Source organism: Micropterus salmoides, unplaced genomic scaffold (assembly GCF_014851395.1).
Source record: "Micropterus salmoides isolate LMB-PRFRI ecotype aquatic unplaced genomic scaffold, ASM1485139v1 Ms_hic_scaffold_16, whole genome shotgun sequence".
Classification (NCBI taxonomy): domain Eukaryota; kingdom Metazoa; phylum Chordata; class Actinopteri; order Centrarchiformes; family Centrarchidae; genus Micropterus; species Micropterus salmoides.
Window position 1 is genome coordinate 29936569 of NW_024040707.1, and position 26407 is coordinate 29962975.

The 26407-nt window shown below is 40.7% G+C and overlaps 1 protein-coding gene across 17 annotated transcripts; it reads left to right on the forward strand.

Annotated features, from left to right (window-relative positions):
- Positions 1-890: 890 nt before the first annotated feature.
- LOC119905938 (ral GTPase-activating protein subunit beta-like) lies at positions 891-26214 on the forward strand. Of its 17 annotated transcripts, none has more exons than XM_038723353.1 (33): positions 900-1045; positions 1419-1482; positions 2053-2273; positions 5736-5938; positions 6134-6300; positions 6678-6864; positions 7186-7317; positions 8828-9006; positions 9609-9677; positions 10171-10322; positions 10700-10940; positions 12384-12585; positions 12710-12877; positions 13049-13163; positions 13383-13530; positions 13692-13756; positions 13867-14011; positions 15696-15832; positions 16568-16750; positions 16990-17138; positions 17742-17929; positions 18129-18232; positions 18404-18559; positions 18709-18771; positions 20438-20647; positions 20778-20936; positions 21131-21299; positions 21420-21542; positions 21641-21777; positions 21874-21982; positions 22253-22331; positions 23104-23252; positions 24039-26214. In XM_038723353.1, the coding sequence occupies exons 3-33, from the start codon at positions 2097-2099 to the stop codon at positions 24230-24232; spliced, it is 4659 nt and encodes a 1552-aa protein (XP_038579281.1). In that variant the 5' UTR covers positions 900-1045; positions 1419-1482; positions 2053-2096; the 3' UTR covers positions 24233-26214. The 17 variants fall into 17 exon arrangements, with proteins under 17 accessions (XP_038579279.1, XP_038579294.1, XP_038579296.1 ...); XM_038723352.1 differs by having other exon boundaries at positions 1419-1478; XM_038723351.1 differs by lacking the exon at positions 1419-1482 and having other exon boundaries at positions 891-1045.
- The last annotated feature ends 193 nt before the right edge of the window (positions 26215-26407 follow it).

Here is a 26407-nt window from a genome sequence, read left to right on the forward strand (position 1 = left end):
TATTGTAAACAAAAGTAGTCAGGTATTTCATTCCTTTCCTTCTTTCCTATCCAAACCGAGCAGGATTGAATACCAGCTCATGTGTTATCAATGAACCTGTCCATTTCTCATGTGAGAGTGGTCTAGCTTTGTCAAAATATACTGAGATCTGTAGATCTAACTCAACACTATGATGTAAAATTGATTTAATCTATTACAAACGCTTATAGTTATTTAGGGAAGATATAAATTAAAAGAGGGACAGTGTGATAACAGCACACAGTCACAGTTTTATAGAGTAGAGAAGAGTGAAAGCATATTCAGCTGGTGTATTAACTGTGTGTTACCATTTTGATAAACATTGGTAGTTTATTTGTCTTTTCTGGCTAAATCTTGAAATAATGACATTTTTTTGCAGAATGTTTAGACTTTGTTGAATTATTTTTGTCTTAAAGACCACAGCACCAATAGAATCAAGCAAGGCTGCAGACTTTAAAACATTTTGTTCTTCAGAGGACCTAGGGTCAAACCTTTTGCAAATTTTTTGTACATAACCTATCAAGAGGTTTCACCTAAAGTAGGCCTAATCTAACTTCTATTTAATTCAGTGTTTTATTTAGAAAAGCATTAGGCTACTTCTTCAGAGCCCCTGGACATCCAGCAAACCACCCAGAGATGAAAGCATAGCCTATAATTATTCAGAACTTTTTCCCCCTTTGAATTGAATTGTAAAGCTAACACGTAGACAAAAAGTATTTTGACCATTGTCCTATTTACTTGGTTCAAACGAAAAAACAATCACTTGAATGGTCGCCACGAATGATTTCGAGCAGGCGAGAGTTCACCAGAGAACACATGAAGGTAGCATCAGGTCTGGTGCAGTTGCTGCACAGTAGGGGGCGGCAATCTACGTATCCTGTTTCCCGTTAACGTTAGCCCTTCAAACTGCAATACCCAGCCTTGACATTGCGAAGATGGACGCAGTTATGGTGTAGACCAGGAAACATAGAAAGCACAAACTGCGAGTTTCAGAGCTTTGTTATGACAACATTTCCAGTTGGTCCAGGTAATTTGAAAACCACCGGATTACTTATCTATCGAGCAAACGTTAGCATCTTTGCTAAGTTAGGTATAAGATAGCTACATTAGCTAGCAGAAATGACAGTCTACTCAGCTAATGTCAACGAAGTGGCTAGCGAAGCGAACAGTAGCTAAGCTAGCTAGCAACGTCGGATCAACTAACGTAGTTTGAGATAACTGATAGCGTAGCACGCCAAACTGCTAGCATGTCTTGGCGACTATTACTTGTCTTATCCAGAGCAGCAGAATTGTTACACAGACGCCAGCCAGCAGCTAGCTTGAGCTAATGTCATCAGCGAGATAAGGAAGATGTTTTGATTGTCAGTGCTAGCTAACGTTAGCACGCTAATCATTTTCAGAACCGTTTCCTGGTTGTGATTTTCCGGCTTGTAATCGACCCGAGGTTTAAGATACAAATGGTTGGTATGTTTCATCCTCGTCTTCATCGATCTGTTAAGCTTACCATGCATACAAGCCAGCTAGTATTTAACATATGCTATGTAACATCAAGTTAATGCTAGCCTTGACACATTTTGTTTTCTGTGGGGGGGGGGGACATAATGGAAGTTACTTTCAACGTTAGCAAACACATAACATTATCTGGACGGTATGATGGGTCCTGTTCACTTTCAAACTATAACGTTAGCTTAACTTAAATCAATGAACATGACTTCAGACTCTTCACAAGATTTTATGATACGCTGTTTTGTCGTCTTGCATGCAATGCACCAAATGACGATTGTTTTAATATAAAAACTTTTTCTGTCGTTGCTAACATAACGTTATGTTGATGAAACATTTAATTGTCAAGCTCAGCTCAATTATCAAAAAGAACCTCGTTTTGTAAGAGGTGTGTTACGTTATGTTTCTCTGTTAGTAGGGTTAACATTGACAGTTTTGGCAGAAGCATTCTCACAACAGAGAGCGCAACTGTTTGTGCTAGCCTATATAACTTGCCATATTAAGTGGACTATTGGAATTGTGTGTCTGCAGGTGGAGGCAGGAGGTGTGAGTAGAGTGAAGTAGACATCAGCAGCATGTACTCCGAGTGGCGCTCGCTGCAGTTGGTGGTGCAGAGTGACCAGGGCCACCTCAGTGTTCTGCACACCTATCCTGCCAATGTGGGCATGGAGGTGGCAAATGCTGTGGTCAGGCCGCTGGGCACAGCTGTAAGCCCTGTCGCTACAGAGAACATCCTCAAGACAGACAAGGAGGTGAGACAGAGATTCACCCTGTTGTACTTTAGGCCTGTGCATGCACTATGCAATATTTGACATAATTTCAACATCTTGGTAGTCTGCCAAGCTACCAGCTCACTAGCCTGTCTGCTTCAAAACATATTCTTACATGGCTTAAGGGTGACCAGCCTCATCTGTCCATCATTTGATGTAACCACACCGGTTGCAAGAGCTCAGTGTTTGATGGCGCCATCACTATGCTGGGGAGAAAGTTTAGATTAGAAACTCTGAAATAAAAACATTAATGTCAAGATATTTTTGCATGTAGTGATGCTACTGCTGGCTCCTGCCCACAGCTTTCAGAGGGCGCCTCATTTTTACATAGCGGTATCTCTGTCATTACTGTGACAACCAGTGTAGATATTGTCAAAATGAACTGCACTTCTAGAAGACATACTGTGCTATGTTACATTCCTCCGGATGGTAAGTCCAGGGGGAGGAGGAGCAACAATATTTGAAATAAAAACCTGGGCAAAAAGAGGACAGGAAGTCAGGGTTATGTGCAAACTAAAGCGTATTTATTCAATATTCAACAAAGGAAAACCAATTCAAAACTACTCTCTCAAAAGGAGACAGCGAGCCAACAAGGTAAGGCAACAATAACCACAGGGTAAGTAACTGAGGGAGCAGGGTTCAACACTAAATGAACCGCTGAAAAGTCCTCTCTCCACTGAGGGAGGTGACCAGACACTGTTCTGGACTCACGGAAGCTCTACGCTGGTGTTCAACCCACTGGTGGAATGGGCTGTCTCTGTACGCTGGGCTGACGGGCTGGCAGTGGCCCGTTCACAGTTGTTGGTCTGCAGTGTGGTCGCAACAGGTAGAAAGGGAAACAGACCGACTGCTGTGAAAAAAACCAAGCCTTCTTATGCTCCAGGCACTGAGTGGTGATCAGGCACACCTGCTGCCACTCACTCATGCAGCCAAGGCATGGGACGGAAGGGCCACTAACTGAGAGGGAGAAGGAACACACAACCCAACCCAAACACACGACCCGTAGGGTCATAACATGATATTAGCATTTTTTTTATTACATTTTAGTGTCTCACTCACACACTGGCAACACACACACATTACGCACCGTTTCTTAAAAGACATACTCTGCTCCTTTAAAGCGCAGTTCACACTACACGATTTTTAGCCCGATTTGCTGGTTGGAGAGCTCGGAGACTGTCGGGCTGTGATCGGGGTAAATCAGCGGTGTGTCTGCGGTCGCCGGTCGTTATGTGTGAACTACACAACGACGCATCAAAACATCTTTTTACTCCCCTCCAGCTCTCTCTGTAGCTCAGACAATCCCTGCTACCTGCGTGTGCTAATCCATTCTTTCACCCAAATTCTTTGTCTTTATAATTTCTGTCTTTATAATGACAAACAGCTGTTTCATGTGGAGGTTCCCGTTTTGCATTTCACTTGTGTTTTCTTGATAAAACGTGGTTTGGAGACCAGCGTCGGGTGACACAGCCATTGTCAACTCGTGTATCGTGTGACCCCCTGTCACCGATCAGTCACGTAGTGTGAATGCCACAACCACTTCAAGACTCCCGTCACAAGAAAGTCGTGTGGTCTGCACGAGCCTTAACAGCACCTGTCACGTAGATGTCCTTTGAAGAATGAGGAGAGGAAGCTAGCCAACCCGTTGAATGTTACCATGCTTGCGCAGTGCGAGTGAAAACATTAATTGCTCATTGATGCTAATGATTGTGAAATTTTAGTAGCATTGCTCATTCATTTAGCAGCAGCGATGTGCCAAATATAGGGGGAACAACGTTCTCTGTTATGTAGCACCACAGATTGTCCAGTCGCTGCACTTCTGAGTTCCACCTTTTCTGTTCTGTTAATATTAACGTTATCAATTAACATTTAGAAAATTGTTTTTTGACATTTGTAAATCGACACGTTCGCATCTCCATGCATCTAAGAATAAATTTTTCCCCATCCCTACATAGTGTGATAATGTAAAATAAAAAAATTTCACACCATGATATAGTGTGACACCGGCGTTCATCATTCCCGAAATTCTCACAGTTTCCGAATTCCTGCCCCTGAAGCATACACTATATATTTAGTGATAAACAATATAAATTTTAAAATCCTTTCTGATCCTTTTCTTTGTATGCTTCGCATACACCAGAACCATATCAGAACCATCTGATAAAAACACTGGAAGGTCTGCTAACACAAACCTTTGTGAGAGAGCAGAGCTCACTGCAAACCTGGAGTTTCAATTAATGATATGACAGCAGGACATGATGTTAGAGGAGCTGCGTTGGGTTAAGAAAATGTCAGCTATGTTTCTCAGATTCACCATGCATCAGAAGTGCTGCTGTTACTTTGAACTTTACTTTCACAAAACACTGTAGGAAATTATACAAAATATTGCAGGAAACTGTCATATTGAGCTGTACTAAAAATCTTGGATAGTACTTGGCCTAAGCCTTTATTCACTGACAAACTGTAACCTTAACTGTACATTTACTGCTAAACTCCACTGCTTACATTTTCCTCTTCTCTGCTGCATTCACCTGCTGCTCGCTCTCTTAAGCTCAGTCACTTAACATGCACACAAGAAGGAGCAACTAGTAAACAAGAAAAAAGCCTCTGTCCCTGTTTTGGGAGTATTTTGGGGTTAGTCCCAATGATATAGGTGAGCTAGTCAACACGGAAGAAGCTGTGTGCACATAATCTTTGTTCAGCCCACTGATGTGTTGGTATCTGAAGCAGCAGCAACAAGTGTCATTGGGTCCTTCAGGAAGAACCTATGAGAGAGGGTGCTGATTTCCTATTTATTAATTGTTCTATAGGCCATAAGTATTTAATCCCAGCAGGCCTAAGTAGGCTAACTGCACATTAGATACACAGCATTGTAGGCTAAATGGTCATACATGCTGCAATGACTTCACCAGCAGCTCAGCTTTTATGTTTCCTTTTTAGTTTTTTTAGTTTTTCTTTAACAAATATTCTTATATAGATACTGCCGAAGTCTAATTGGGATGTCCCCTGTCTTTACTGTTGTCTTTGATACGTGTACACTAATATTTAAATGTAACATTGACTATAGAATGACGATCTGGTTTTCATTCATCACTTGCCTTTGAATGTTCAGTCTGTTTTTGATTTAGCAAGAAACTCAAAAACATGGCTGAGAAAGGCGGTATATTGTTATTGCTACCATCATCTTACCCTAAACAATTAGCTTTCCTTATTATGAGACACTAAATCAAATGTGCTAAACCTTTTGTGGGTGCTCATTCGACATAAAGGTACAGTATTGTATCAAAAGAATGGCAGCACTTGCAGAATACATCACTGTTGAAAATATGTCATTGTTTCTGTGTCGTGCAGTTTGATACGGGACTCATCAACAGCAATATGTTGCATATCGAAATGCAACTCAAAAACATTCACATAAATGAACGAGAATGGTTTGTTTCCCAGGTGAAGTGGACCATGGAGGTGCTGTGCTACGGACTCACCCTCCCCCTTGAGGGCGACACTGTCAAGCTGTGTGTGGATGTGTACACAGACTGGATGATGGCCCTCGTGTCGCCCAGGGACTCGATGCCTCAGCCTGTGGTGAAGGAGCCTAATATGTACGTCCAGACCATCCTTAAACATCTCTACAACGTCTTTGTACCAAGGTATGTCAGAAATGTTCACAAACGAGCTTTTATCTCCCGTTAGCTGTAGTTTTCAAATTTAAATGTATACTCAATGCATATTGTATATTTGTTTTTGCACATTACACACTTACTGCTGTTCTCTTTACACTTTCTCTCTGATTCCTTCTCTCTTTCTGATTTCCTCCCTGTCCCATCATTTCAAACTCCCTCTAGGCTTGACCAGCACAGTCTGAATCACATCAGGCTTTGCCAGCAGGTCCTGACTGCAGTCCAGAAGTTGGCACGAGAGTCCGTTTCCATGGTGAGGGAAACCTGGGAGGTGCTTCTGCTCTTCCTGCTTCGTATCAACGACACATTACTTGCGCCGCCTACGGTTGGAGGTATTTCCCTTCCTGTCCTACACAACTTGTATTCACTTAGTTAATAATCATTACGAATAGGGCAAAACACCAAGGCATTGTAACATAACGAAGTGTCGTCAGCCCAAATACTTCACCTGCTCTGCACACAGCGTTGCTGTCTTCCTCTTGGCTCTAAGATGCTGTTTAAAGTTAAAAATATATGATTACAATTTCTGATTTCATGGGCTATTTTGCATAATGAATAATCATTTAAAAAAATTAAGCATTCAGTTTTATAAGTTCAATTAATAATTGTGATTTCAATTACGACCAAAATAATCACGATTATGATTTTTGCCATGATGGAGCAGCCCTGATGTCTAATCTCAATAATCTAACATTTTCCTCTCTTTCAGTTGGGGTGGCAGAGAAACTGGCAGAGAAATTGATGGCAGTGCTGTTTGAGGTGTGGCTACTGGCATGCGCCCGCTGTTTTCCCACACCACCATATTGGAAGACAGCAAGGGAGATGCTGGCCAACTGGAGACACCACCCTCCTGTTGTAGAGCAGTGGAGCAGAGTGGCCTCCGCCCTGACCTCCAGGTGAGAAAAGCATCAACTCAACTTTACACTAATGCTGAAAAAGGTTTCATACAGTTAGTCACTGAATGTGAGTTTTGTTTATGCTTGTATTATTGAGTAAGTATTGAGTCGTTTGATAAGAGTATTGATAGTTTGTTACTTGATTTGTCTAACCTGTTTAACTCCTGTGCCCACAGATGGGAGAAGCAACACTGATTTTGAACTAGACAGTTAGCATATGTTTTGGTGGTTGTAATAATGACTTTAGGATAAATGAAAAGTGCCTGTAATCTCTACTGAGTGTGATCATCTGTACATTCCTGTCTCACTTCTACAATCCAGGCTTTTGCGCTTTACCCACGGACCATCCTTCCCACCTTTTAAAGTTCCTGATGAAGATGCCAACCTGATTCCTTTAGAGATGGACAATGACTGTGTGGCACAGACGTGGTACCGCTTTCTCCACATGCTTAGGTGCATAAAACCTAATTTTTCTGGGTTCAAATATGAAACTAATTGAGACAGAGGATCGTACATGTGTAAGAGAAGTTGGACAGAGTGGAAATGAAGAAGTACCTCATATCACTCTCTTACCATCAAATATTTCCCTTCTTCTTCCTCTATATACTCTACTTCCTTCCTTTATAAAATGTCTCCTTTAACACTAATTCGATTGTTGCTCACTTGTTATGATTTAATTCATCCTTTGCGTCCTTCCTTCTTCTATTCATGCATTCATCCTTTGTCCTTCTTTCTTTGCATTTTTCATGCTTTGGTCCTGCTCCAAAACATCTTCCTCATGCTGGCAATGCAGCCAAGGTCCAACATTAGAAAATTCATTCATACTCATCATCATGAAACCTTAAATGTTAAAGCTGGGATAGGCACCTTTGGAGAACTAGCAAGAGACCACTAGATTTAAGTATACAACTGAAAAAAATCTCCCCCCTTCCTTGAGACCTACTTTTTTTTTGAGTAGGTAGTTCCCAGAGAAAACTCTGCTCTGAACTGCCTGAAAACAGCTCGTTTGTAGTCTAGCCGCTTCCCTTTCATCCCTGTGACGTCACAGGGATGAAAGCAGATGCGCCTCATATAACGCTCACCAAGCGGCTAGTCTGACACGCCCTCAAAAACACCATTGGAAAAACAGTGAGCTGCAGCACACAGCTCTCCTCTCCCTTCCAAACACTAGCTACCCTCCAGGCAGTCAGTGGACATAAAGTTGTTCCTGTGATGTAGAGACGGAGCTCAGTTAAAACTTTATGGATGAAAGATACTTTTGTTACAGATTAATAACTCACCGCTCTGAAACTCTTGCTCCAGTCCATGTTGCTAAGCTGATCGGCAACATGTACAGCTGAACAGAAGCTGTTTACGGGCTTCACACTGACCCGCCCTTCTCTGCTTCTGATTGGCTAGTAGTCCTTAACTAGGAACTGTGCATGTGCAACTGCCAACAAAGATCATTTAAAGACAAGATTTATCACTCCATAGCTAAAACAAAGCCTTCAACACAGTTGATGCAGCATGAAAAAAATGTGTTTTTTGAAAATGAAACCATGTAAACCTGTTCTGGAACAACCCCTAAATAAGATTTTGAACCTGAAAATGGTAAGGTAGGTTCAGGTAGGTAAGTAAGCAGACATGTCGGCCAGCCAATCATTTCATTCGGACCGAATCATTTTTGTGTCAGAGCATTTGATTTATTGATTACTGTCGGGATGTAAAGAGAATACAACAAATACAAAAATGGTTATGAAATGAATTGCCTACCCCAGCTTTAAAGTCACATCACATTTTTCTTTTGTGGTTGGTTTCAAATGTGTTGAGAATGTAAAAATAATCATGATATAGTCATCTCTGTGTTCCAAGCCATGGCAGATTCAGATATTGGTTATATCCAAATAAGCTTGAGCTGCATCTTTAAGCTTTTTGCTCAATCCATAAATTTGTCTTCTCTCTTCTTTCTCTGTTTTGTTTGTAGCAACCCAGTCGACCTGAGCAATCCTGCGATAGTGAGCACCACTCCAAAGTTTCAGGAACAGTTTCTCAACTCCAGCGGTATTCCTCATGAAGTGGTGCTGCATCCCTGTTTGAAGCAGCTACCCCAGATCTTCTTCAGGGCCATGAGGGGCATCAGCTGCCTAGTGGATGCCTTCTTGGGTAAGAGGATGCTTAATTAAAATGAAAAGCTCAGTCATGGGACATTTCAGAGGAACTGACTTGTTAATGTTCAAACAGAGGAATACATTTCAGAATTAAATGAATGTGTTTTAGCACATTTTAGAAGTAAGATACTTCAAGACATATTAGCATTACAGCTCATTTTTCAATGCATGATAATGCGTGATAATGTTGAATGTGTTATTCCTACCTTCTAGGCAGCTACCTGCTTTTGTATTGTTTTCTGCATTACACACAAAAGAGATAATAAAAACAGACATAGTGTTTATTGTGATCTCAAGCAAATTTTAGGTGGCTAAAGGTTAATTATCATACTGAATTGAAATCCAATGGTGCTGGAAGGTAGGAAAATAAATTCAAAAATATTGTTTAGAAAAGGTTTGTAAAAGGTAAAGCGTATTTGATTTGTAGTGTCAAAACATGCTAAAAAGAATAATTTAAATGGTTGATTACCGGCATTCATTTCTTGTTATTCTTGGCACTACTTCTGAGTAAAATCTTGATGGAGAATGTCAGTACGTACCTGTTTGTACATTTGAATAGAAATGGTGTGTCAGTGTGTTTTTCTCTTTACACTGTAGGTGTCTCTGTTGAAAAGAGAGATGTACGGGAGAGGGTGTTCTCTTTTTGTCCAGTGCTGCTCTCTCATGGTACAGACATCAGCTGATACATCATATAGAGCGATGGGCATATGATGGAGCGGTCTATTTATTGGTGGTGATGATATTAACAGCTCGGGGTAGTCTTGATATAGCGGAATGTCACAGACATTCAGACTCAGCTACAAGATCATCAACAAGGGGTCTCTTGCGGGCACAAAAAGTCAATCAAGATGGATGAATATCAATTATTGCTGATTCGTATCTAACCATTGTCTTGCATGTCTACAAATTAATGTTGTCTATGATCAACTCACAATTCTGAAGCCACCTTATTTTCTTCTCTCTCGCATAACGGTAGAAATGGGGAAAATGGCTTCAAATGATTTCAATTAACCCATAAAACTTTCTGTCCACTGGAAAAGTGGCCGGATGACGATCTTTTTGTTGTTTACTGAGGCTAATCAGAAATGTGTTTTCCATCTGCTGTGGAGGGAAAAACACAAACTTTATTCTCTTGCTCATTTTACTTTCCTGTCAACAGGTATATCACGTCCTAGAGCTGACAGTGCCCCGCCAACCCCAGTCAACAGAATGAGCATGTCCCCGCCGCCCTCTATCACCAACACCACGCCCCCTCACAGTCGCAAGCAGCGGCATACAGTGGCCACCAAAACCGCAAGCAAGAGTTCAACTGTAAGTTCAAGTTTGCATTCAGTCATAACAAATGATAAGTGCAGAGTTAGAAAACGTCTAGATCTCTATTTTTGTTTTAATTGTTGTATGAGATTTGAAGTTGATCTACAGACAGAACAGATCTTATACATTTGTGACACCTTTTTGTTGCCTCTATAAAGCTAATACTAACCAAGATTTTTATAGAAGAATACAGGACACATGTCTCATTTAGTGTGTGTGTGTGTGTGTGTCTTGTGTGTCTCCTGCCATTTGTTTTGTTCAATTTATGTGACAAATCCCAAGAAAGTATCTTTTTGTGTGTGATCCGTTAGTTACACTATTCTCGAGGTAACAACCTAATCAGATATCTTCCTCTATCCCTCCCCATCCTGCAGGGCAGTGGTAGTCAACCAACCAAAGCATCCCAGCAGCAGCAGCAGCAGCAGCAGCAAACTTCGTCGTCCCCCACCCTGCTTTCCAGCCCCAACCAGAGCAGTTGGGAGTCTCGGCCCCTTCCGGCCCCAGCACGGCCAAAGGTCAACAGCATCCTCAACCTGTTTGGCCAGTGGCTTTTTGATGCTGCACTGGTCCACTGTAAGCTCCACAGCGGCCTCAGCCGAGACCCCAGCATGACTGGTAAGAAGCGAGACAATGGCTAATAGAATTTTCATATATGCATGGGCAGGTGGGTGTTTTGTTGCTATTCATTAGTATGTGTTTTTGTGCAGTTATCTGTGTTTTTGGTGTCTGTTATTTTTTTACTGTATTTCGTTGGGATATCCTTTCTTTTTTTTTTTACCATTTTCTCTGAAACTTGTTTGTACCTTTCTGTGTGGAGGGCTTGGTTAGAAGTGGTCTGGTATGAGATTCTCATCAGATTCTAATCCATTTACATCTACCAACTATTTGAACCTGGCAAACTACATTTAGACTGTAACCATATGCTAAGGACCTCATACAGTCATTGTATTGGTAAAATCATCTCTAGAGGAGTCAGTGACAGCACATACAGCATACTTGATATTTCAAAATAAATTTGGCTCATCCATTTATTGTTCTCTTTTTGGTGTAGTGTCCTGCACGTGTCTACCATGTCTGATTAATGTTAAAGCGTTGTAATGGGTCAAAAGTCATGTATTGAGGAGAACAAAAAAACACAATTCATGCCTGGTATGAATTGATCCCAAAATATTGGATCTGCTTTGATTTTGTCTCTCTCCACTATTTCTGTTATCTTGCAGCCTCTTTTATCCAAATTCTCCTTTCTTATAAATCTTGTAAGTAGGAACGGCAGCTTTTTTCCCTCGTTTCTTGACAAATGTTCCTGCTTTTTAGTTGAGTTCCTCATGATCATTGCCATTATCGCCATTGTTTTCTGTTCCCACTGCTTGTCATATAAAAAAACGTTCACCAGCAGTCTCTCAGCGTTTCTCCAAAGGTGATTGAATGGGTTTCACCAACTGACCACTTGTCTCGACCATAATGTTGCCAGTTTGTGACAACGCTACCCTGTTTTAAGTTCTCATTTTCTTTTACTTTGGTCACACTAATCCTTATTATTTAGTTTCAGACCCCCCTCAAGTTCAGCATTATTGTTTTGTTTTTTGTAATTTCCTTTTGTATTGTCAGGTCACTTGAATTTTGATTTTATTGGTTTGATGCCTCAATGCATGAAATGAATGTTCTGTGCCTTAGGTGACGGTCATATAATTGCAACATCAAGGGAGCTGATACAGGGATTTTGCTTTGTAGTCTTGCAGTTGAAAATATATTATTACCATCGCTACTACACTACAGTTTTAGGGAGAACTTTTATGGCAAACTCCTTGTGTCAGAGTCCCCTTTTGAATGCTTTTAAATGATGTGAGTGTGTGTTTGCTTTGTTCTCTCTTGTTGTGATAGCGAATCTGCGATCTGCTTTGTGGTGCTTTTTTTTTTTTTTCAAATTTTTACAGTTTACTTTTTATTGTAGTGTGCTTATAGCAACATGTTTGCCTGTTTCCCATACATGCATGTAGACTAATGACCGCATTACAATTGAGGGTCCTTTCATTCTCTGTCTCTTCTCACTCTCTACAGCGATAGCCACTCAAGTAGGTCTGGAGCTGAGAAGGAAGGGTTCCCAAATGTCCACCGACTCCATGGTGTCCAACCCCATGTTTGATGCCAACGAGTTCCCAGAAAGCTACGAGGCAGGACGAGCTGAGGCCTGCGGGACTCTCTGTCGCATCTTCTGTAGCAAGAAAACTGGAGAAGAGATTCTGCCTGTTTACCTGTCCAGGTAACATAGTCAAGTTATTTTTTTTAATAATGCCAAGTTGTAATTCATTCATCAGTCCAACTGTGGGAATGCTATTTTGGTGATGTCACAAACTGTGCAAATATTCCTCTTTCTCTTTCTGCAGGTTCTACATGGTTCTCATTCAAGGTCTCCAGATCTCCGATTTCATCTGTAGACCAGTTCTTGCTTCCATCATTCTCAACTCTTCCTCTCTCTTCTGTACTGACCTGAAAGGCATCAATGTGGTGGTGCCCTACTTCATAGCTGCCCTGGAGACTATTGTACCTGACAGGTTAGACTGGTAGTATGTTACACAAGTTTTGGATCACTAAACATGTAATTTGCATCTTTTATCTACTGGATAACATTTTCAGATGATGCTTTTAGTGAGATTTCTCTTCAGAGGTTTTGAGAATATTGTCTTATGTTTCTTTAAGTCCATGAAATTTGTTTACTCCATCAGAGAGCTGTCCAAATTCAAGATTTATGTAAATCCTACCGACCTGAGGAGAGCCTCCATCAATATCCTGCTTGCCATGCTGCCATTGCCACATCACTTTGGCAACATCAAATCAGAGGTAACAGCTTTGGCATCTGTGCATTTTTTTTATTTGAAAGCTGCCACTTTGGTGCAGGAATTTGTATGTATATGAGTTTGTGGTCTATATTGAATGTTTTTCCTTCTGTCATTGCAGCTGTTGTATGTGAAATTCTTGTTAAAACATTTTTCACATTGTAGAGCCACTTGTAATTAAAAACAAGTACGCCAGGTTCTTAACCTTGATGTTGTGTTTCAGGTTCTGTTGGAAGGAAAGTTCAATGAAGAGGATGGGTGGCCTCATGACCAACCCGTGTCTTTCCTGTCCCTGAGGCTACGTCTCGTCAATGTCCTTATTGGAGCACTGCAGACTGAGACTGACCCCACCAACACACAGCTCATCCTGGGTGCTCACACTGGCTTCTTCATAACCTCTATCTATTTATTTTGCCTCTCCATATAACTTGTGCAGTATTTTTGCTGACTTAAACCATTTTTGGACTGTGCTTAAGTCTATTAAAGTATATTATTCTATATCAATCACGCTTTATTATTCACCTCCCCTCAGGTGCAATGCTAAATATTGTTCAAGACTCAGCACTGTTGGAGTCCATAGGTGCACAGACTGAAACGGTAAGGCTCAGGTCACTGCTGTTATCTGCTGATAAACAATTAACATTTTATAATGATAGAAGCAGTTTGGTGGACTGGACATCAAGATCGCTGTGTTTTTGTGGTGTTAGGGGAGTATAGATGGGAACCACATGACAGTGAGTAGTCAGAGTCACAGCCGTACCAACAGTGGGATTAGTTTCACCAGTGGGGGCAGCACGGAGGCCACCAGCCCAGACTCTGAGCGTCCTTCCCAAGCCTTGCTTCGAGACTACGGTAAGACGCACGGCGGCTTCACATAAGCTTTAACAGATTGTGCTTGCTAAAACATGCAACTTATTAAATTAACACATCTGTTGTTTATAGCTAACGTGGTTAAAGTGGTATGGAGAGTTAAGAAGCGTTGGGTAAAATGTCTCTGTAGGTGAAACCAAAGTTATTTGCTGTGCTTGTGTGCCATTGAACAGTTTGGCACTGAGACATGTGGAGTGCCTGAACTATTTTTTATTTTTTTTTTGTCTTAATTGATTGGTTGCAACAGTGTTGCCTAATCAAAAGACTTTGTCTTTTTCTCAGTAGGGCTGAGCGATATTTGATTAAATTGTGTTCGGACAGTGGAATGTGGGAAGCATTGTTTGATTCTTTTGATGAATAGATAATCACCACTCTCATTTAAATCTGACTGTGTGTGTGTATATAATATACACTCACTGGCCATTATATTAGGCACACCTTGCTAGTACTGGGTTGGACCCCTTTTGCCTTCAGAACTGCCTTAATTCTTCATGGCATGCTTTCAGCAAGGTGTTGGAAACATTCCTCAGAGACTTTCGTCCACATTGACATGATAACATCACACAGTTGCTACAGATTTGTCGGCTGCACCTCCATGATGTGAATCTCCCGTACACACATACACACACACTGTGCTGCTTATAGGAGAATTTGTCCAGCAGGAAGTGGGGATTCCTGTGGAATGGGAAGATTTCATTGTGTTGTGAGGCTCAGTGCTGGACAGGAAAACCATAGACTTGTGGGCGGGTAGGAGTTTCACAGCATGATTGGGGAGTTTTTGCTCATAGTGAATGCTTTCCCTGCTTTCTAAAATTGGAGTCAGGTCTACATCTGAGACAGGCTCAGTAAGCTCATCAAACTTTTAATCACAGTTTAAAGCATTAGTCTTCCTCAGGTTTTTAGGTAGAAACTCTGAAATGGAAACCCAGCTCAAGAAATATTTATTCTGGATGAGACAGAATTAACAGCAAAAAAGGTGTGCTTATTATGAGGAGAAATGAAATGGGACCAGGGAGAAGACAACATTTTTTACTTGAGCCACAGCCTTTACATAAGGCTCTGTTACGTCCACTGCTTAACACTTTTCTTCTTGAACAAAGCCGAACTATTCAAGCAACTTACCATTCTTGTTCAATACAGTCAGCCTTCGCTTTGCTTTGCAGTGCTTTTTTAAGCCCTACAAATTATAGGTTATACTGAGAAAGTATATGATTCTATCTGACAAGTTGTGACTACCCTCTTGTTTCAGTGTCCACTCCAAATGAACCAATTAAACATATTCTGAGAAATTATAGTTATTATATTACAGAAAACCAATTAATTTTTTAAATCAGATTTGCCTTGTAAATAATTTAATTTAGTCAGTTTTGGATGATTATAACATGCATAAAAGTTTTCTTTTCTTTTAAAGTCAAAACTTGATCGCTCAGTCCTAATTCTCAGCCGTTTATTCAGTTCTTCAGTCTACCCTAATTTGTCTCATCTTTGTGTGCTGTACTGATTTCAAACTTTATTCTAATGCATCTTTTCAATACCAAGACAAATCTGCTAACTGGGCATCCAGGACATTTTTCCTGTTGTCCTGTATACCTTAGCTGTGTTGCCTGAATCCTGCTTTGCTCTGTTCTTTGCGGTGTTTGGTATTTTGGGGTGTTATATGGTCTAGCTCTTCCAGATACGGCGGCAGGCCTGCTGGTGCGCAGCATCCATCTGGTCACTCAGAGACTCAACTCACAGTGGAGACAAGATATGAGCATTTCACTGGCTGCCCTGGAGCTGCTGGCTGGGCTTGCCAAGGTAAAGGTACAATGTCCAATCACCACAGAGACTCAGTGTAATCTGCGATCATTACTAACTGGCCAGTCCAAGGTGAGACTATTGTATGTCTTTTAGTTCACCCAAGTCGCAATACAGCAGATATTACCACTATCTTTATAAAACCATAGCTGTTGCTGCAGGTACAGGAAATCTTAGATTTGCACCTCTGTGAACAAGGCTTACAGGAAAAACACCTACTCAATCACGTTTACTGAAAGTCTGTCTGTTATTGTGGCAACAGATGTTGTACTACATGTTAACTTGATCATAAGCCCACTGCTCCCAGTTAACCAGTGCACATCCTGCCCAAATGAGACAATCTAGCCTCACAGAGAACAAAACTAATGGTGCCTTCAGGTATATTACCAGAATGAGAGACGTTTCTGGACAGAGCCTGCAAATTTCTTTGCCTGGTTATGACTGTACAGTTGGTCCCAGTTCACCAGTGTACCAACTAAGACAGGCTGCTATGACGTGTCAGTTTTCAAATAGGGTCAAATTAGTATAATAGACAGTAATTGGTTATAAAATGTAAACATCAGGCACTTAATATCACACAAATGAAGTGTGCTGAGGTGCAGAAAGAGATGAGGCCAACGCACCCTTTAGGCTTTAAATTGACATCAATGCTAGTTCTAACAATACTGTGGAAACTTTAAGTTAAAACCACAAATAATCAAATGTGTTACAATTTAGTAAAACTGCCAATCACTTCTGCAGGTAAAGGTGGGAGTAGACTCTGCAGACCGTAAGCGTGCTGTTAGCTCTATATGTGGGTACATTGTGTACCAGTGTAGCCGTCCAGCTCCTCTTCAATCCCGAGACCTCCACTCCATGATTGTTGCTGCCTTCCAGTTTCTCTGTGTGTGGCTCACAGAACACCCTGACATGCTGGATGAGAAGGTAAGACTGAATAAAATTGTCCATGTTATATGTTGTTTGGTTAGAGAAGGGCACAAGTTTATTTGGTAAAATTAAACTTTTACGAACTTTTACTGACTTCTTCTCTTAGTCTGAATTTTACAGGAACATTTTGTTTTTAATTATCTTGTGGTAAGTTTTAGTGTAAGCCTCATTTATATGGAAAGCAAAATGTGCACTCTGAAATTCTGTTCCCTGTGTTTTGTTTCTTTTTGGATCAGGATTGTTTGGTAGAGGTGTTGGAGATTGTGGAGCTAGGAATCTCTGGCAGCAAGTCCCGACAGGAACAGGAAGTGCGACATAAAGGGGAGAAGGAGCACAACCCAGCTTCAATGAGGGTGAAGGACGCTGCTGAGGCAACTTTGTCCTGGTGAGATTCCCTGCAGTTTCTATAGTATGAATCAGAGTTTAAAGTTGGTTGATGGAGTTAATGCACTGTGTTACACTTTCAACATGCTTGTACAGAAAAAGCAAACAATGTTCAAAATGCTCCTATTTTATCTTGTTACTTAAACCAACTGAAATTAAAATTGAGCCTGGGACGTCATATGTATCTGCTCATTTGCTAGTTCTGGGCCGTCTTTTAAGGGGGACAAAGCACCCAAAAATAAAAAACTGTACTTTTCTGTTACCAGAGACCATCCTCCACCAGAATCTTGCTGGCTAAATTGGCTTTTCTGTATATCTCCAAAATTGAAACAATAAAATATTATCAGTTATACATTTGAATATAACTTTTACATTATTTTTGACTCCTAAAGGAATTTTAAAACTTTGGTTGGACCTTAAATCCAAGTGGATGTACTAAATTATGTATTTGCTCTATTTTTCTGCTGCTACAATGACCTAGTTTCCCCGGTGTTTCTGCTGCAACCCCACAGCACATAGACGACTAATAGAACAGTGTGCTGTACCTATTGCCCAAGTTCACGTATATTTATGTTCTTGCTGGTTTTGCTGTGGTGTTCCCCAGTATCATGCAGGTGTTGGGGGCCTTCCCTTCACCCAGCGGGCCTGCCTCCACCTGCAGCCTGCTGAATGAAGACACCCTGATTCGCTATGCCAGGCTCAGTGCCACAGGAGCCAGCAACTTCCGCTATTTTGTCCTGGACAACTCTGTCATCCTTGCCATGCTGGAACAACCTCTCGGCAATGAGCAGAGTCAGTAGCTTGTCATCCATCTTTGACGTAATACAGGTTTATTGGGATATCGGGGAGGATAAAGGTGTTACTTTATTCATTTTCAATGTACAAGTAGAGACTGTATCACCTGCTAAGTACCAAGCACTGGTAAAATTAAAATCACTAACCGAGAGACCATCACTTTTCTTCATAAATGAGAGCATCTCTGTCCTCACAGACCCCAGTCCATCAGTGACGGTCTTGATCCGAGGGACAGCTGGCAGACATGCCTGGACCATGCAGCTCTTTCACCAACCCAGAGGAGCTCGGGCCAGTCAGAGGGTGAGATCACACTGTTGACTATTGTGTCATGAAAGACGACGATGCTGAACCAATTTCATTTCAGAAAGGTTTTAAAATCTCATGGTAATGATTTGCTTTGGTAAAACTTGTTGCTCCACATCGGTTTAACTGAAGTTCGCTTCATCTCTGTCTACTTCTCTCCTTCCACAGCAGGTGTTTGTTCCCGAGGGCCGCCCAACGCCCAACAACTCTGTGGGGATAAAGTACAATGTGAAGCAGAGACCTTTCCCTGAAGAGGTGGATAAGATTCCTCTTGTCAAAGCTGATGTCAGTATTCCTGACCTGGACGACATTGTCAGTAAAGAGGTGAGATTTGTTTCCTGTTGAACCCTGTCACTGAGCTTGTATCCACATTATGACTAATTAAGCTACAACATGATTGTTTGTTGTCGTGGCTAAAATAGAGCCATGCAGTAAATTAATAACTCATAGTATTTGTTATTATGCAAACCTAGGTGTGTTGTATGGGCTGGCAGGATGATTCGAGAACTGCAAATACACTGAGTTATTACCCACACGTGAGTTATTGTAGAGAAACTTCACTTGGGTGTCTCTTGGTATAAAGGGTCAACTTATTTAGCTTGGTGACAAACAAATGATGGTCCTTTTGTGTGGTTTCTCAATTTGTAGCTTTTAATGCAATCCAAAACTACCACTAACTTCTAGGGTGTGACGAGACGCTTAGATAACGAGATCAGGCGACACACTGTATTGGGTTCACGAAATTGAGACAAGATTTATCTCTATTTTTAAGGAATTTTCATCATGCATTATAGTAAAATTTTGTCCATTAAACATTTAATTTCTTGCATTCTGGTGAGATTTTGGGAGCAATTTCTGCCTTTTCTGCATTAATTTATAGTAGAAATGATAAATTATTTCATTTTAATTCGCTTATAAACTCCTGGGCTTTATTAGCTCCTGTGTTTCAGCAGGTTTTCTGGTTTTTCACAACTTTCTGCACATTCAAAAACTATCCCACATATCTGTTTTCTCTGACATTACTAAACTAACGTCAATATTTAATGAGAATTCATCATATTTTTTAAAAGTCTACCTGCCCTATATTGCTCTGCTGATATGGCTGTATCCCCTTCAGACCATTGACAGATGCCGAACCCCGTTTGGGACTGTACTGGATGAGACAAGGAGGTGGAAACCGAAACTAACTGAAAACACTTGATTAGACAAATCTTGCGACAAATCCACACACGTAAACTTCAGCACCTCTGATAAAGTGCAGCTTACAGTCTCAAACAGAGCAGGTTTGCACTTCTGTTTTTATTATGTTTATTTTCTCCCGAGCATCAGTGATATCAGTGAGGTGAGGTGCCTACGCAGAGCACAAAGGATACTAAAGGACAGCACCCACCCAGCCACAGCCTGTTCACCCTGCTGCCTTCTGGGAAGAGAGATAGAAGTTTCTGCTGCTGCACCAGACTGCAGAGCATCAGACTCTTAAACTCTTAATTCATCCTCAGCACTGCTCCAGTGATGAGAGTTCATTTCTGTTACCATTTCTCATAATTGATTCTCTATTAATGTATATTGTCTGCTATGTAGCAGAAGGGAGTTACAAAACTCAATTTCACATTACAACTTGTCGTATTATGACAATAAACCTACCTGCCTATATTGCAGCTATACCAGCTACTTTACAACTCGTCACAAACCGGCTGCGACTCACAGTGTGAGAGGGGGGTGCACTTCATTAATAGCCACTGGTGTCGCATCAGCTGGTTAGGGATGATTTGCGAAGGAGTCGACTATCTGTTTCACATTTGTTTTTCACGGCGTAAGAGAATTGATTTGTGTGAACAGTGTCAATTGCGTGGGTCTCGCAAGACAGGTTTTCCCCTAATAAGAAATATTGTCACGTTTTAATCTCGTCACACCCTACTAACTACCCTCTGAAAAATGACCAAAGAGTTGAATCAACACCTCTCTGATGGTGTTCAGAAAGTGAACTTTAAAAGCTTCACAAAGAGTCAATTTATTGAGGGCTGTTGTAGGGTTGGGCTGGTAGACCATGCCATCGTCTAGTGACTTTTTTCACATCAACATTGGGAGGTGACACCTTATTATTTGGACTGTGGGACTTGCCCTTTGTGGTTGTGTGTGTTTTCATTTTTTATTTATGCAGTCGAGTCACAGCCTCTTGCCACATCCCCTTTTTGTTTTCAGCTGGAAGTTCAGCACGACAAGCTTCGTATTCTGATGACCAAGCAGATAGAGTATGAGAATGCCTTGGAGCGGCACAGCGAGGAAATCTGGATGTCCAGGTGTTTCCCTGACCCACAGACAGACTGCAAACCCCCTCCGCCCTCACAAGAGTTCCAGACAGCACGGCTCTTCCTCTCCCACTTTGGCTTTCTGTCTCTGGAGGCGCTCAAGGTTGGTTAAAATAATTTCTGATTATTAATGAGTTTATGTATTCATTCGTTCCTGGTATATACATTTACACTAATGTTATTATCAGTATAGTTCATGTAGAATGTATGGCAAATTGATTTATTATTGATAGGAGCCCAACAACAGTCGTCTACCTCCTCATCTAATTGGCCTGGAGTCATCCTTGCCAGGGTTTTTTGATGACATTAGCTACCTGGACCTGCTTCCCTGCCGACCATTTGACACTGTCTTTATTTTCTACGTGAGGGCTGGACAGAAAAGCAGCCCTGAGGTGAGAGAACTCAACACATGATTCTGTGTGAAATGATGATTGACAAGTTTGGTTTGTATTTAATCACAACTGCAACTCACAATTGATGGAATTTAACTTAAAAATGTACAGGTGTTGACATTGGTTCTTCTTTCAGAATAAGTGTATAAAAATCTGAATAAGAATGGATGAGATCTTGTGCTTGTGGTGATCAGATCCTGAGGAATGTGGAGTCATCGTCTAGTGTCCAGCCCCACTTTTTGGAGTTCCTGCTGTCCTTGGGCTGGCCTGTGGATGTAGGACACCACCCAGGATGGACAGGACACCTAGATACCAGCTGGTCCCTCAACTCCTGCTCTGACAGCAATGATCCACAACCAGCAGGTAAGCTACTAAACTAACTACCTCATTTAGATCTGTGGAATGCACTTTATGCCAACTGTTATTTATCTAAATGTTGAAAATTCGTAGTAACTAAGTCAATGTTGAACTTTCTATTTTTAGAGGAAGCAGCTACTCCTGAGGACACGGGGGGTTCAGTGTTCAACGGGGAGAAGAAAGTCTTGTACTACGCAGATGCTCTGACAGAGATCGCCTTTGTTGTTCCATCTTTAACAGAAAATTCTGGTCAGTATTCACTGTCTTGAATATGAAATGATAGATACTGTATATGATGAGGGATTCAGGCTTGACAGAGTTGCCATTTGCCCTTTGTTGTTCCCCAGAGGAGTCATCAGTTCACAGTGACTCCACAGTGGAGGCAGACACCAACACAGACCTCATGCCTGGTTTACTAAAACAACCCAATCTCACACTGGAGCTGTTCCCCAACCATTCTGAAAATCTGGAGTCTGCCAAAAAGGTAAAGTTTGCTTTATGTGAGTGTTTACAGTTTATGTACATAATGTATGTCTATACTGCATGCTGACAGCTTTGATTATGATTTCAAATTTTTTAGCTGAGTCCTTTGGTCAAGACAAAGAGGTCATCGACTGGAAAGTCTTTCCCACCACTGGGTCCTGAGACGAAGGTGTTTGTGGTCTGGGTGGAGCGCTTTGACGATATCGGTAGGCACATATTCTTTACACTGCCCCCGTGTCCTGTAATTTGAGACTACAGGATTCAAATTAGAGGCCACGGGGGCGCTATACTCTGTCTCTATAGATTATATTCTATTTCTTTTTCTAGCATTTTCTCTTGTTCAGTTTGTAAGTTTCTGCACACAAAATATTTTAGTATGAAACATTCAATCTCTGGAGCCTAAAGTGGCTGTAAAAAAGGATTAAAAGGAATCAGTCGATTGAGGTACATGAATGTAATTGTTTTTGTGCTTTTAGAGAACTTCCCGTTGTCTGATCTCTTGGCGGAAACCAGCACGGGCTTGGAAGCTAGCATGAGCAACAGCACTTCCTGCAGGTATTCGAAAGTTTACACCCAAAACACATTGCTGCCAGAATGGAGAACATATGGTTCATGAATTGCAAGGTACAAAAATGAAGAAAAAAAACCTATTCTGCAAAACAGCATGTGCTCTGACGTGCAGGATTACAAACCGTGCATAAACACATATGGTGCAAAACAGGAAGTACAACAGTGTTTGCAGAAGCAGGCAGAGAAAAGGAACTGTGGCAACAGTTTTGTGTAACATGAATTTACGTTGTTTTCATGTACAGCAGCTCTATTGTCAAGATTTAGATATGTTGACATAAACTGATGCCATGGACCACAAGCCTCAAACTGATAGAAATGGGTTGCATTTAACCAAATGTACAAAGCCACTTTGAGAGGGTGTTGTCTGGAGGTTTGTGATCTGATGCGGTGACAACCATTCATTCACTAGTGACATAATTCATTTTTTGAACGCCGAGATCCCTTAAAAGATAACAGGTGGTTGGCATTTGTGAAGATGGCTAAATTGACTTTTTCAAAGCAAACAAAGAAGGTACATTGGGCAATTTAAATGCTGAACACAGCACCGGAAGAGGCAATTTTCTCTGCCTGCATAATTGTTTCATGTCGAATGAAAATCTATTGGCATTTACCCTTTCACTGAAGTTCTATGAGATTGCAAATCGATCTGTCAAGGTACATGTTAATGCCAAGCATAAATGAAGATAAAATATTGTTATGTTTATTGCAAATCACATACATAATTTTCCTCTGTTTTTTCTCATTGTTCCTGCTGCAGGTCAGGGTTACTAGAGAAGGATGTTCCTCTGATCTTCATCCACCCTCTGAAGACGGGACTCTTCAGGATCCGGCTACATGGAGCTGTGGGTAAATTTGGCATGGTGATTCCCCTGGTGGACGGCATGGTGGTCAGCCGCAGAGCACTAGGTAATAGCTCACATCTCTCTGTCTTTGTTTATCCGTCTATGCATTTCCTTTTTTCCTCACCAGAAAGAACAGAGGCACTAAGTCTTAATGCATCTCATGGTTACCACATGGAATCTATTCTGTTCATTGATGAAAAATATAAAAATAATATTACAGAGTTGTTGTTTTCTTTAGCTTGAAATAATCCCACACTTTGGACACTTTCTTCTTTGTCCCTCTCTTCCTCCACTTTGCAAACAGCTCCATCATAATCACGTCGTATTCACAGCGTAAGGGCGATGTGCAACAGTAATAAATGTCCCTGCGAAACACTGTGCTGTAAAGTTACATGGATTAAACGAAGCATCGATGCAAAGAATTTGTGTCTAAGCATTTTATTAATCAATTTAATCAATTTAATCGATGAATCGTTTCAGCCCTAAAAGAAATCGAGTAGCATTTATCTCCCCTCTACTGATACATTACTTTACCTTGAAAAATATAAAAATGTAGGCATACTCATTCTGATTCAGTTCATGTAGCGCCACTCTTGACCAGCAGATGGAACAGTTAGGAGCTTTGTTTGGTGGTTGCTTTGGCTTTCCAGAACATAACTAACACACAAGTGCAAATTTAAATATTTATTATATATATATATATATATATATATATATATATAATATATATTATATTTTCATGCATCAGTTGTTCCATCCATCTCACGGAATTCCTTTGTACGCTGTCTCCAAACGATCACATGTTTCTACTCTGGCCTGATAAGCTCTTGTGTTTGCATCTCTCTCCCAGGGTTTCTTGTACGCCAAACGGTCATCAACGTGTGCCGACGGAAGCGTCTGGAAAGTGACTTGTACAACCCCCCTCATGTGAGGCGGAAGCAAAAAATAACTGAGATTGTCCAGCGTTACCGCAACAAGCAACTGGAGCCTGAGTTTTACACCTCGCTGTTCCACGAGGTGGGAGAGGGAAAGCCTCACCTCTAACCCCCCTGTTCTGTCCTAACACTGGCTCACAGGCGCACACAAACACACACTTTTATCCTGTACTCATACACCATTTACAACTTTGCGTGCATACACACACACACACACACAGAATCTTTATATTTATACTGTACTGTTTTGTTATTTATATGAATACATATATCAACACTGTCTGCCTTTGACTCTGAGAGCAAAGTGTCAAAAACCATGCCAAGGTGGAAAAAGCTACATTTCTGTGTTGCAGTCACACATTGAAGATTTGGCGGAAGTTCAACAGTGACTGTCTCTCCTCATTTAGGTTATAGGTTTGTGCTTTGTGGCAAAAATGTTTTTGCTTGTCATTAACTGCAATACAATAGTTACACTGTTGGCCTTTCTGAAATTGTGAAAAGTTTGTCATTTAAACCTTGTGATAAGATTGAATTCTATGATGGTTTGGTAATACAGAGTTGTGTCCAAAATCCCGAACTACATATCTGTTTTTGTTTTAATCAAACAGATTTATGGTTGGATTTTTGCCAAGGAAATAAACGTGTCATAAAAGTATTTTATAATATCCATCGCTGCTGCTTCAAGGCAGGTGGCTTCAAGAGAACAAAGAAGTGATTGACTGCATTAACCCATAATCTAATTTTACAACAAATTTTCATCTACCTGAAAATACCTGCTAAAGTCTTCCTTGTGCGAACACATATTCGGCCATTGCAGCAGCTGACTTTTTTCCAGATGATTTATAGGACTCCTATATTGTTTTACTGTATGTGGATGTCATTTTTGACACCTGTCTCTGTGCGCGCGCGTGTGTGTGTGTGTGTGTGTGGGGCCACGTGTATGCTTGTTCAGACAGTTAAATCGTTACACTGCAGGGAGTCATAGTGACCCCTAAAAACCCCACCCCATGAATGGCATTTAAAGCTGAATTGTCACTTTAAACAAACACGAATCTCAAGATAGTAGTTTTGAAACGTTTAGTTTCCTCCTTCAAGGCGTACCCTAGAAGTGGTTTACTCTTAATGCTTGGCAACATTTGAGTTTACTGATAATGAGAGTAGTTCCAGAGCTCCTGGAGTTTGCACTTGATGTTTGCAGGGCTAATATGAAATGACCACCAAGACATTTTAGGTTTGAAGTCTCAATACCAAACAGAACTACAGCACAGTGAAGTGTCTTGCTCCTCCAAACAAATCTATAGTGTTTGATTCAACAGCCAAAACTCTCAATGTAGCTGACAGCATTATATACAGCTTGCATTTTGGCTGATCAAAGCTGTAATTTTTTATTCTTAACAAAGAAAGAGAATATGTGCAGGTTTACCTTCACAGGTTTTAGTAACTTTCTTTTTTGCTTTACAATTTGTTTCACTTTTGTTTACTCACTGTACTTTGGTTTTGATTCAAGCCCTTTCACTGTCTGCCTGTAACAATGTGAATTTATTTATCACAGAGATGGAACAGGGCAAACACCTCTAGTTTCTTTGTTATATTGGAAAGTCTTAATGCACTGAGCACATTTTATGTTTATTTTCTATTCCCTTTGGTTACCTTACATGTCTTTTTGTACTTTTGTGCATTTTGGAAGAAAACCCTGCTGAAGGAATAGTTTTATCTTGTGAAATATGAATGAAGGTGTTGTGGAGTTTTTAACCTATCATGTCTAATTGTGTGACTCACTGTGCTGTATGCACATGCCTTTTTTGGAAGGAAAAAGTACATTAAATATGCTTCAAAGACACTACATACAATCAGTCATACATTGTATCCTATGTTACTCATCTGATTGATCATATTTAAGGATTTGCCATGTACAGAAGTGGAGGATAATATGTAAATATATGATAGTGTAAGGCATTTACAAGTTGTCTGTTGCATTCCTCATCTGAAATAGGGAGAAAAGTTATGTATGTATGCAATTATGTGTGGGAGGATTACAATGGGTATTGGAATGTAACATGCACCAATTAAAACTATTATTGACATTTTAAATTCTCTCTTTCCTAATATTTGACTTTGGTTCATATGTCCATGAGGAATACAATGAATTTCTAATTTTGAACTGTTACTTTTATTAGTTAGGAGTGAAAATCATGTTAGAATAGAATGCAGACATTTCAGTTATTCTCTTATGAACATTTTCACCACAAACGGAATAAACATGCCCTGGGGCGTTAAAAAGTAG

Bases quoted from the DNA above. Each gene is read 5' to 3' on its own strand.
- LOC119905938 (XM_038723351.1), top strand. From the start codon at position 2,097: ATGTACTCCGAGTGGCGCTCGCTGCAGTTGGTGGTGCAGAGTGACCAG. The intron at 13,531-13,691 runs GTGCTCACACTG...ACCTCCCCTCAG, and splicing joins CAACACACAGCTCATCCTGG to GTGCAATGCTAAATATTGTT. The intron at 13,757-13,866 runs GTAAGGCTCAGG...TTGTGGTGTTAG, and splicing joins TAGGTGCACAGACTGAAACG to GGGAGTATAGATGGGAACCA.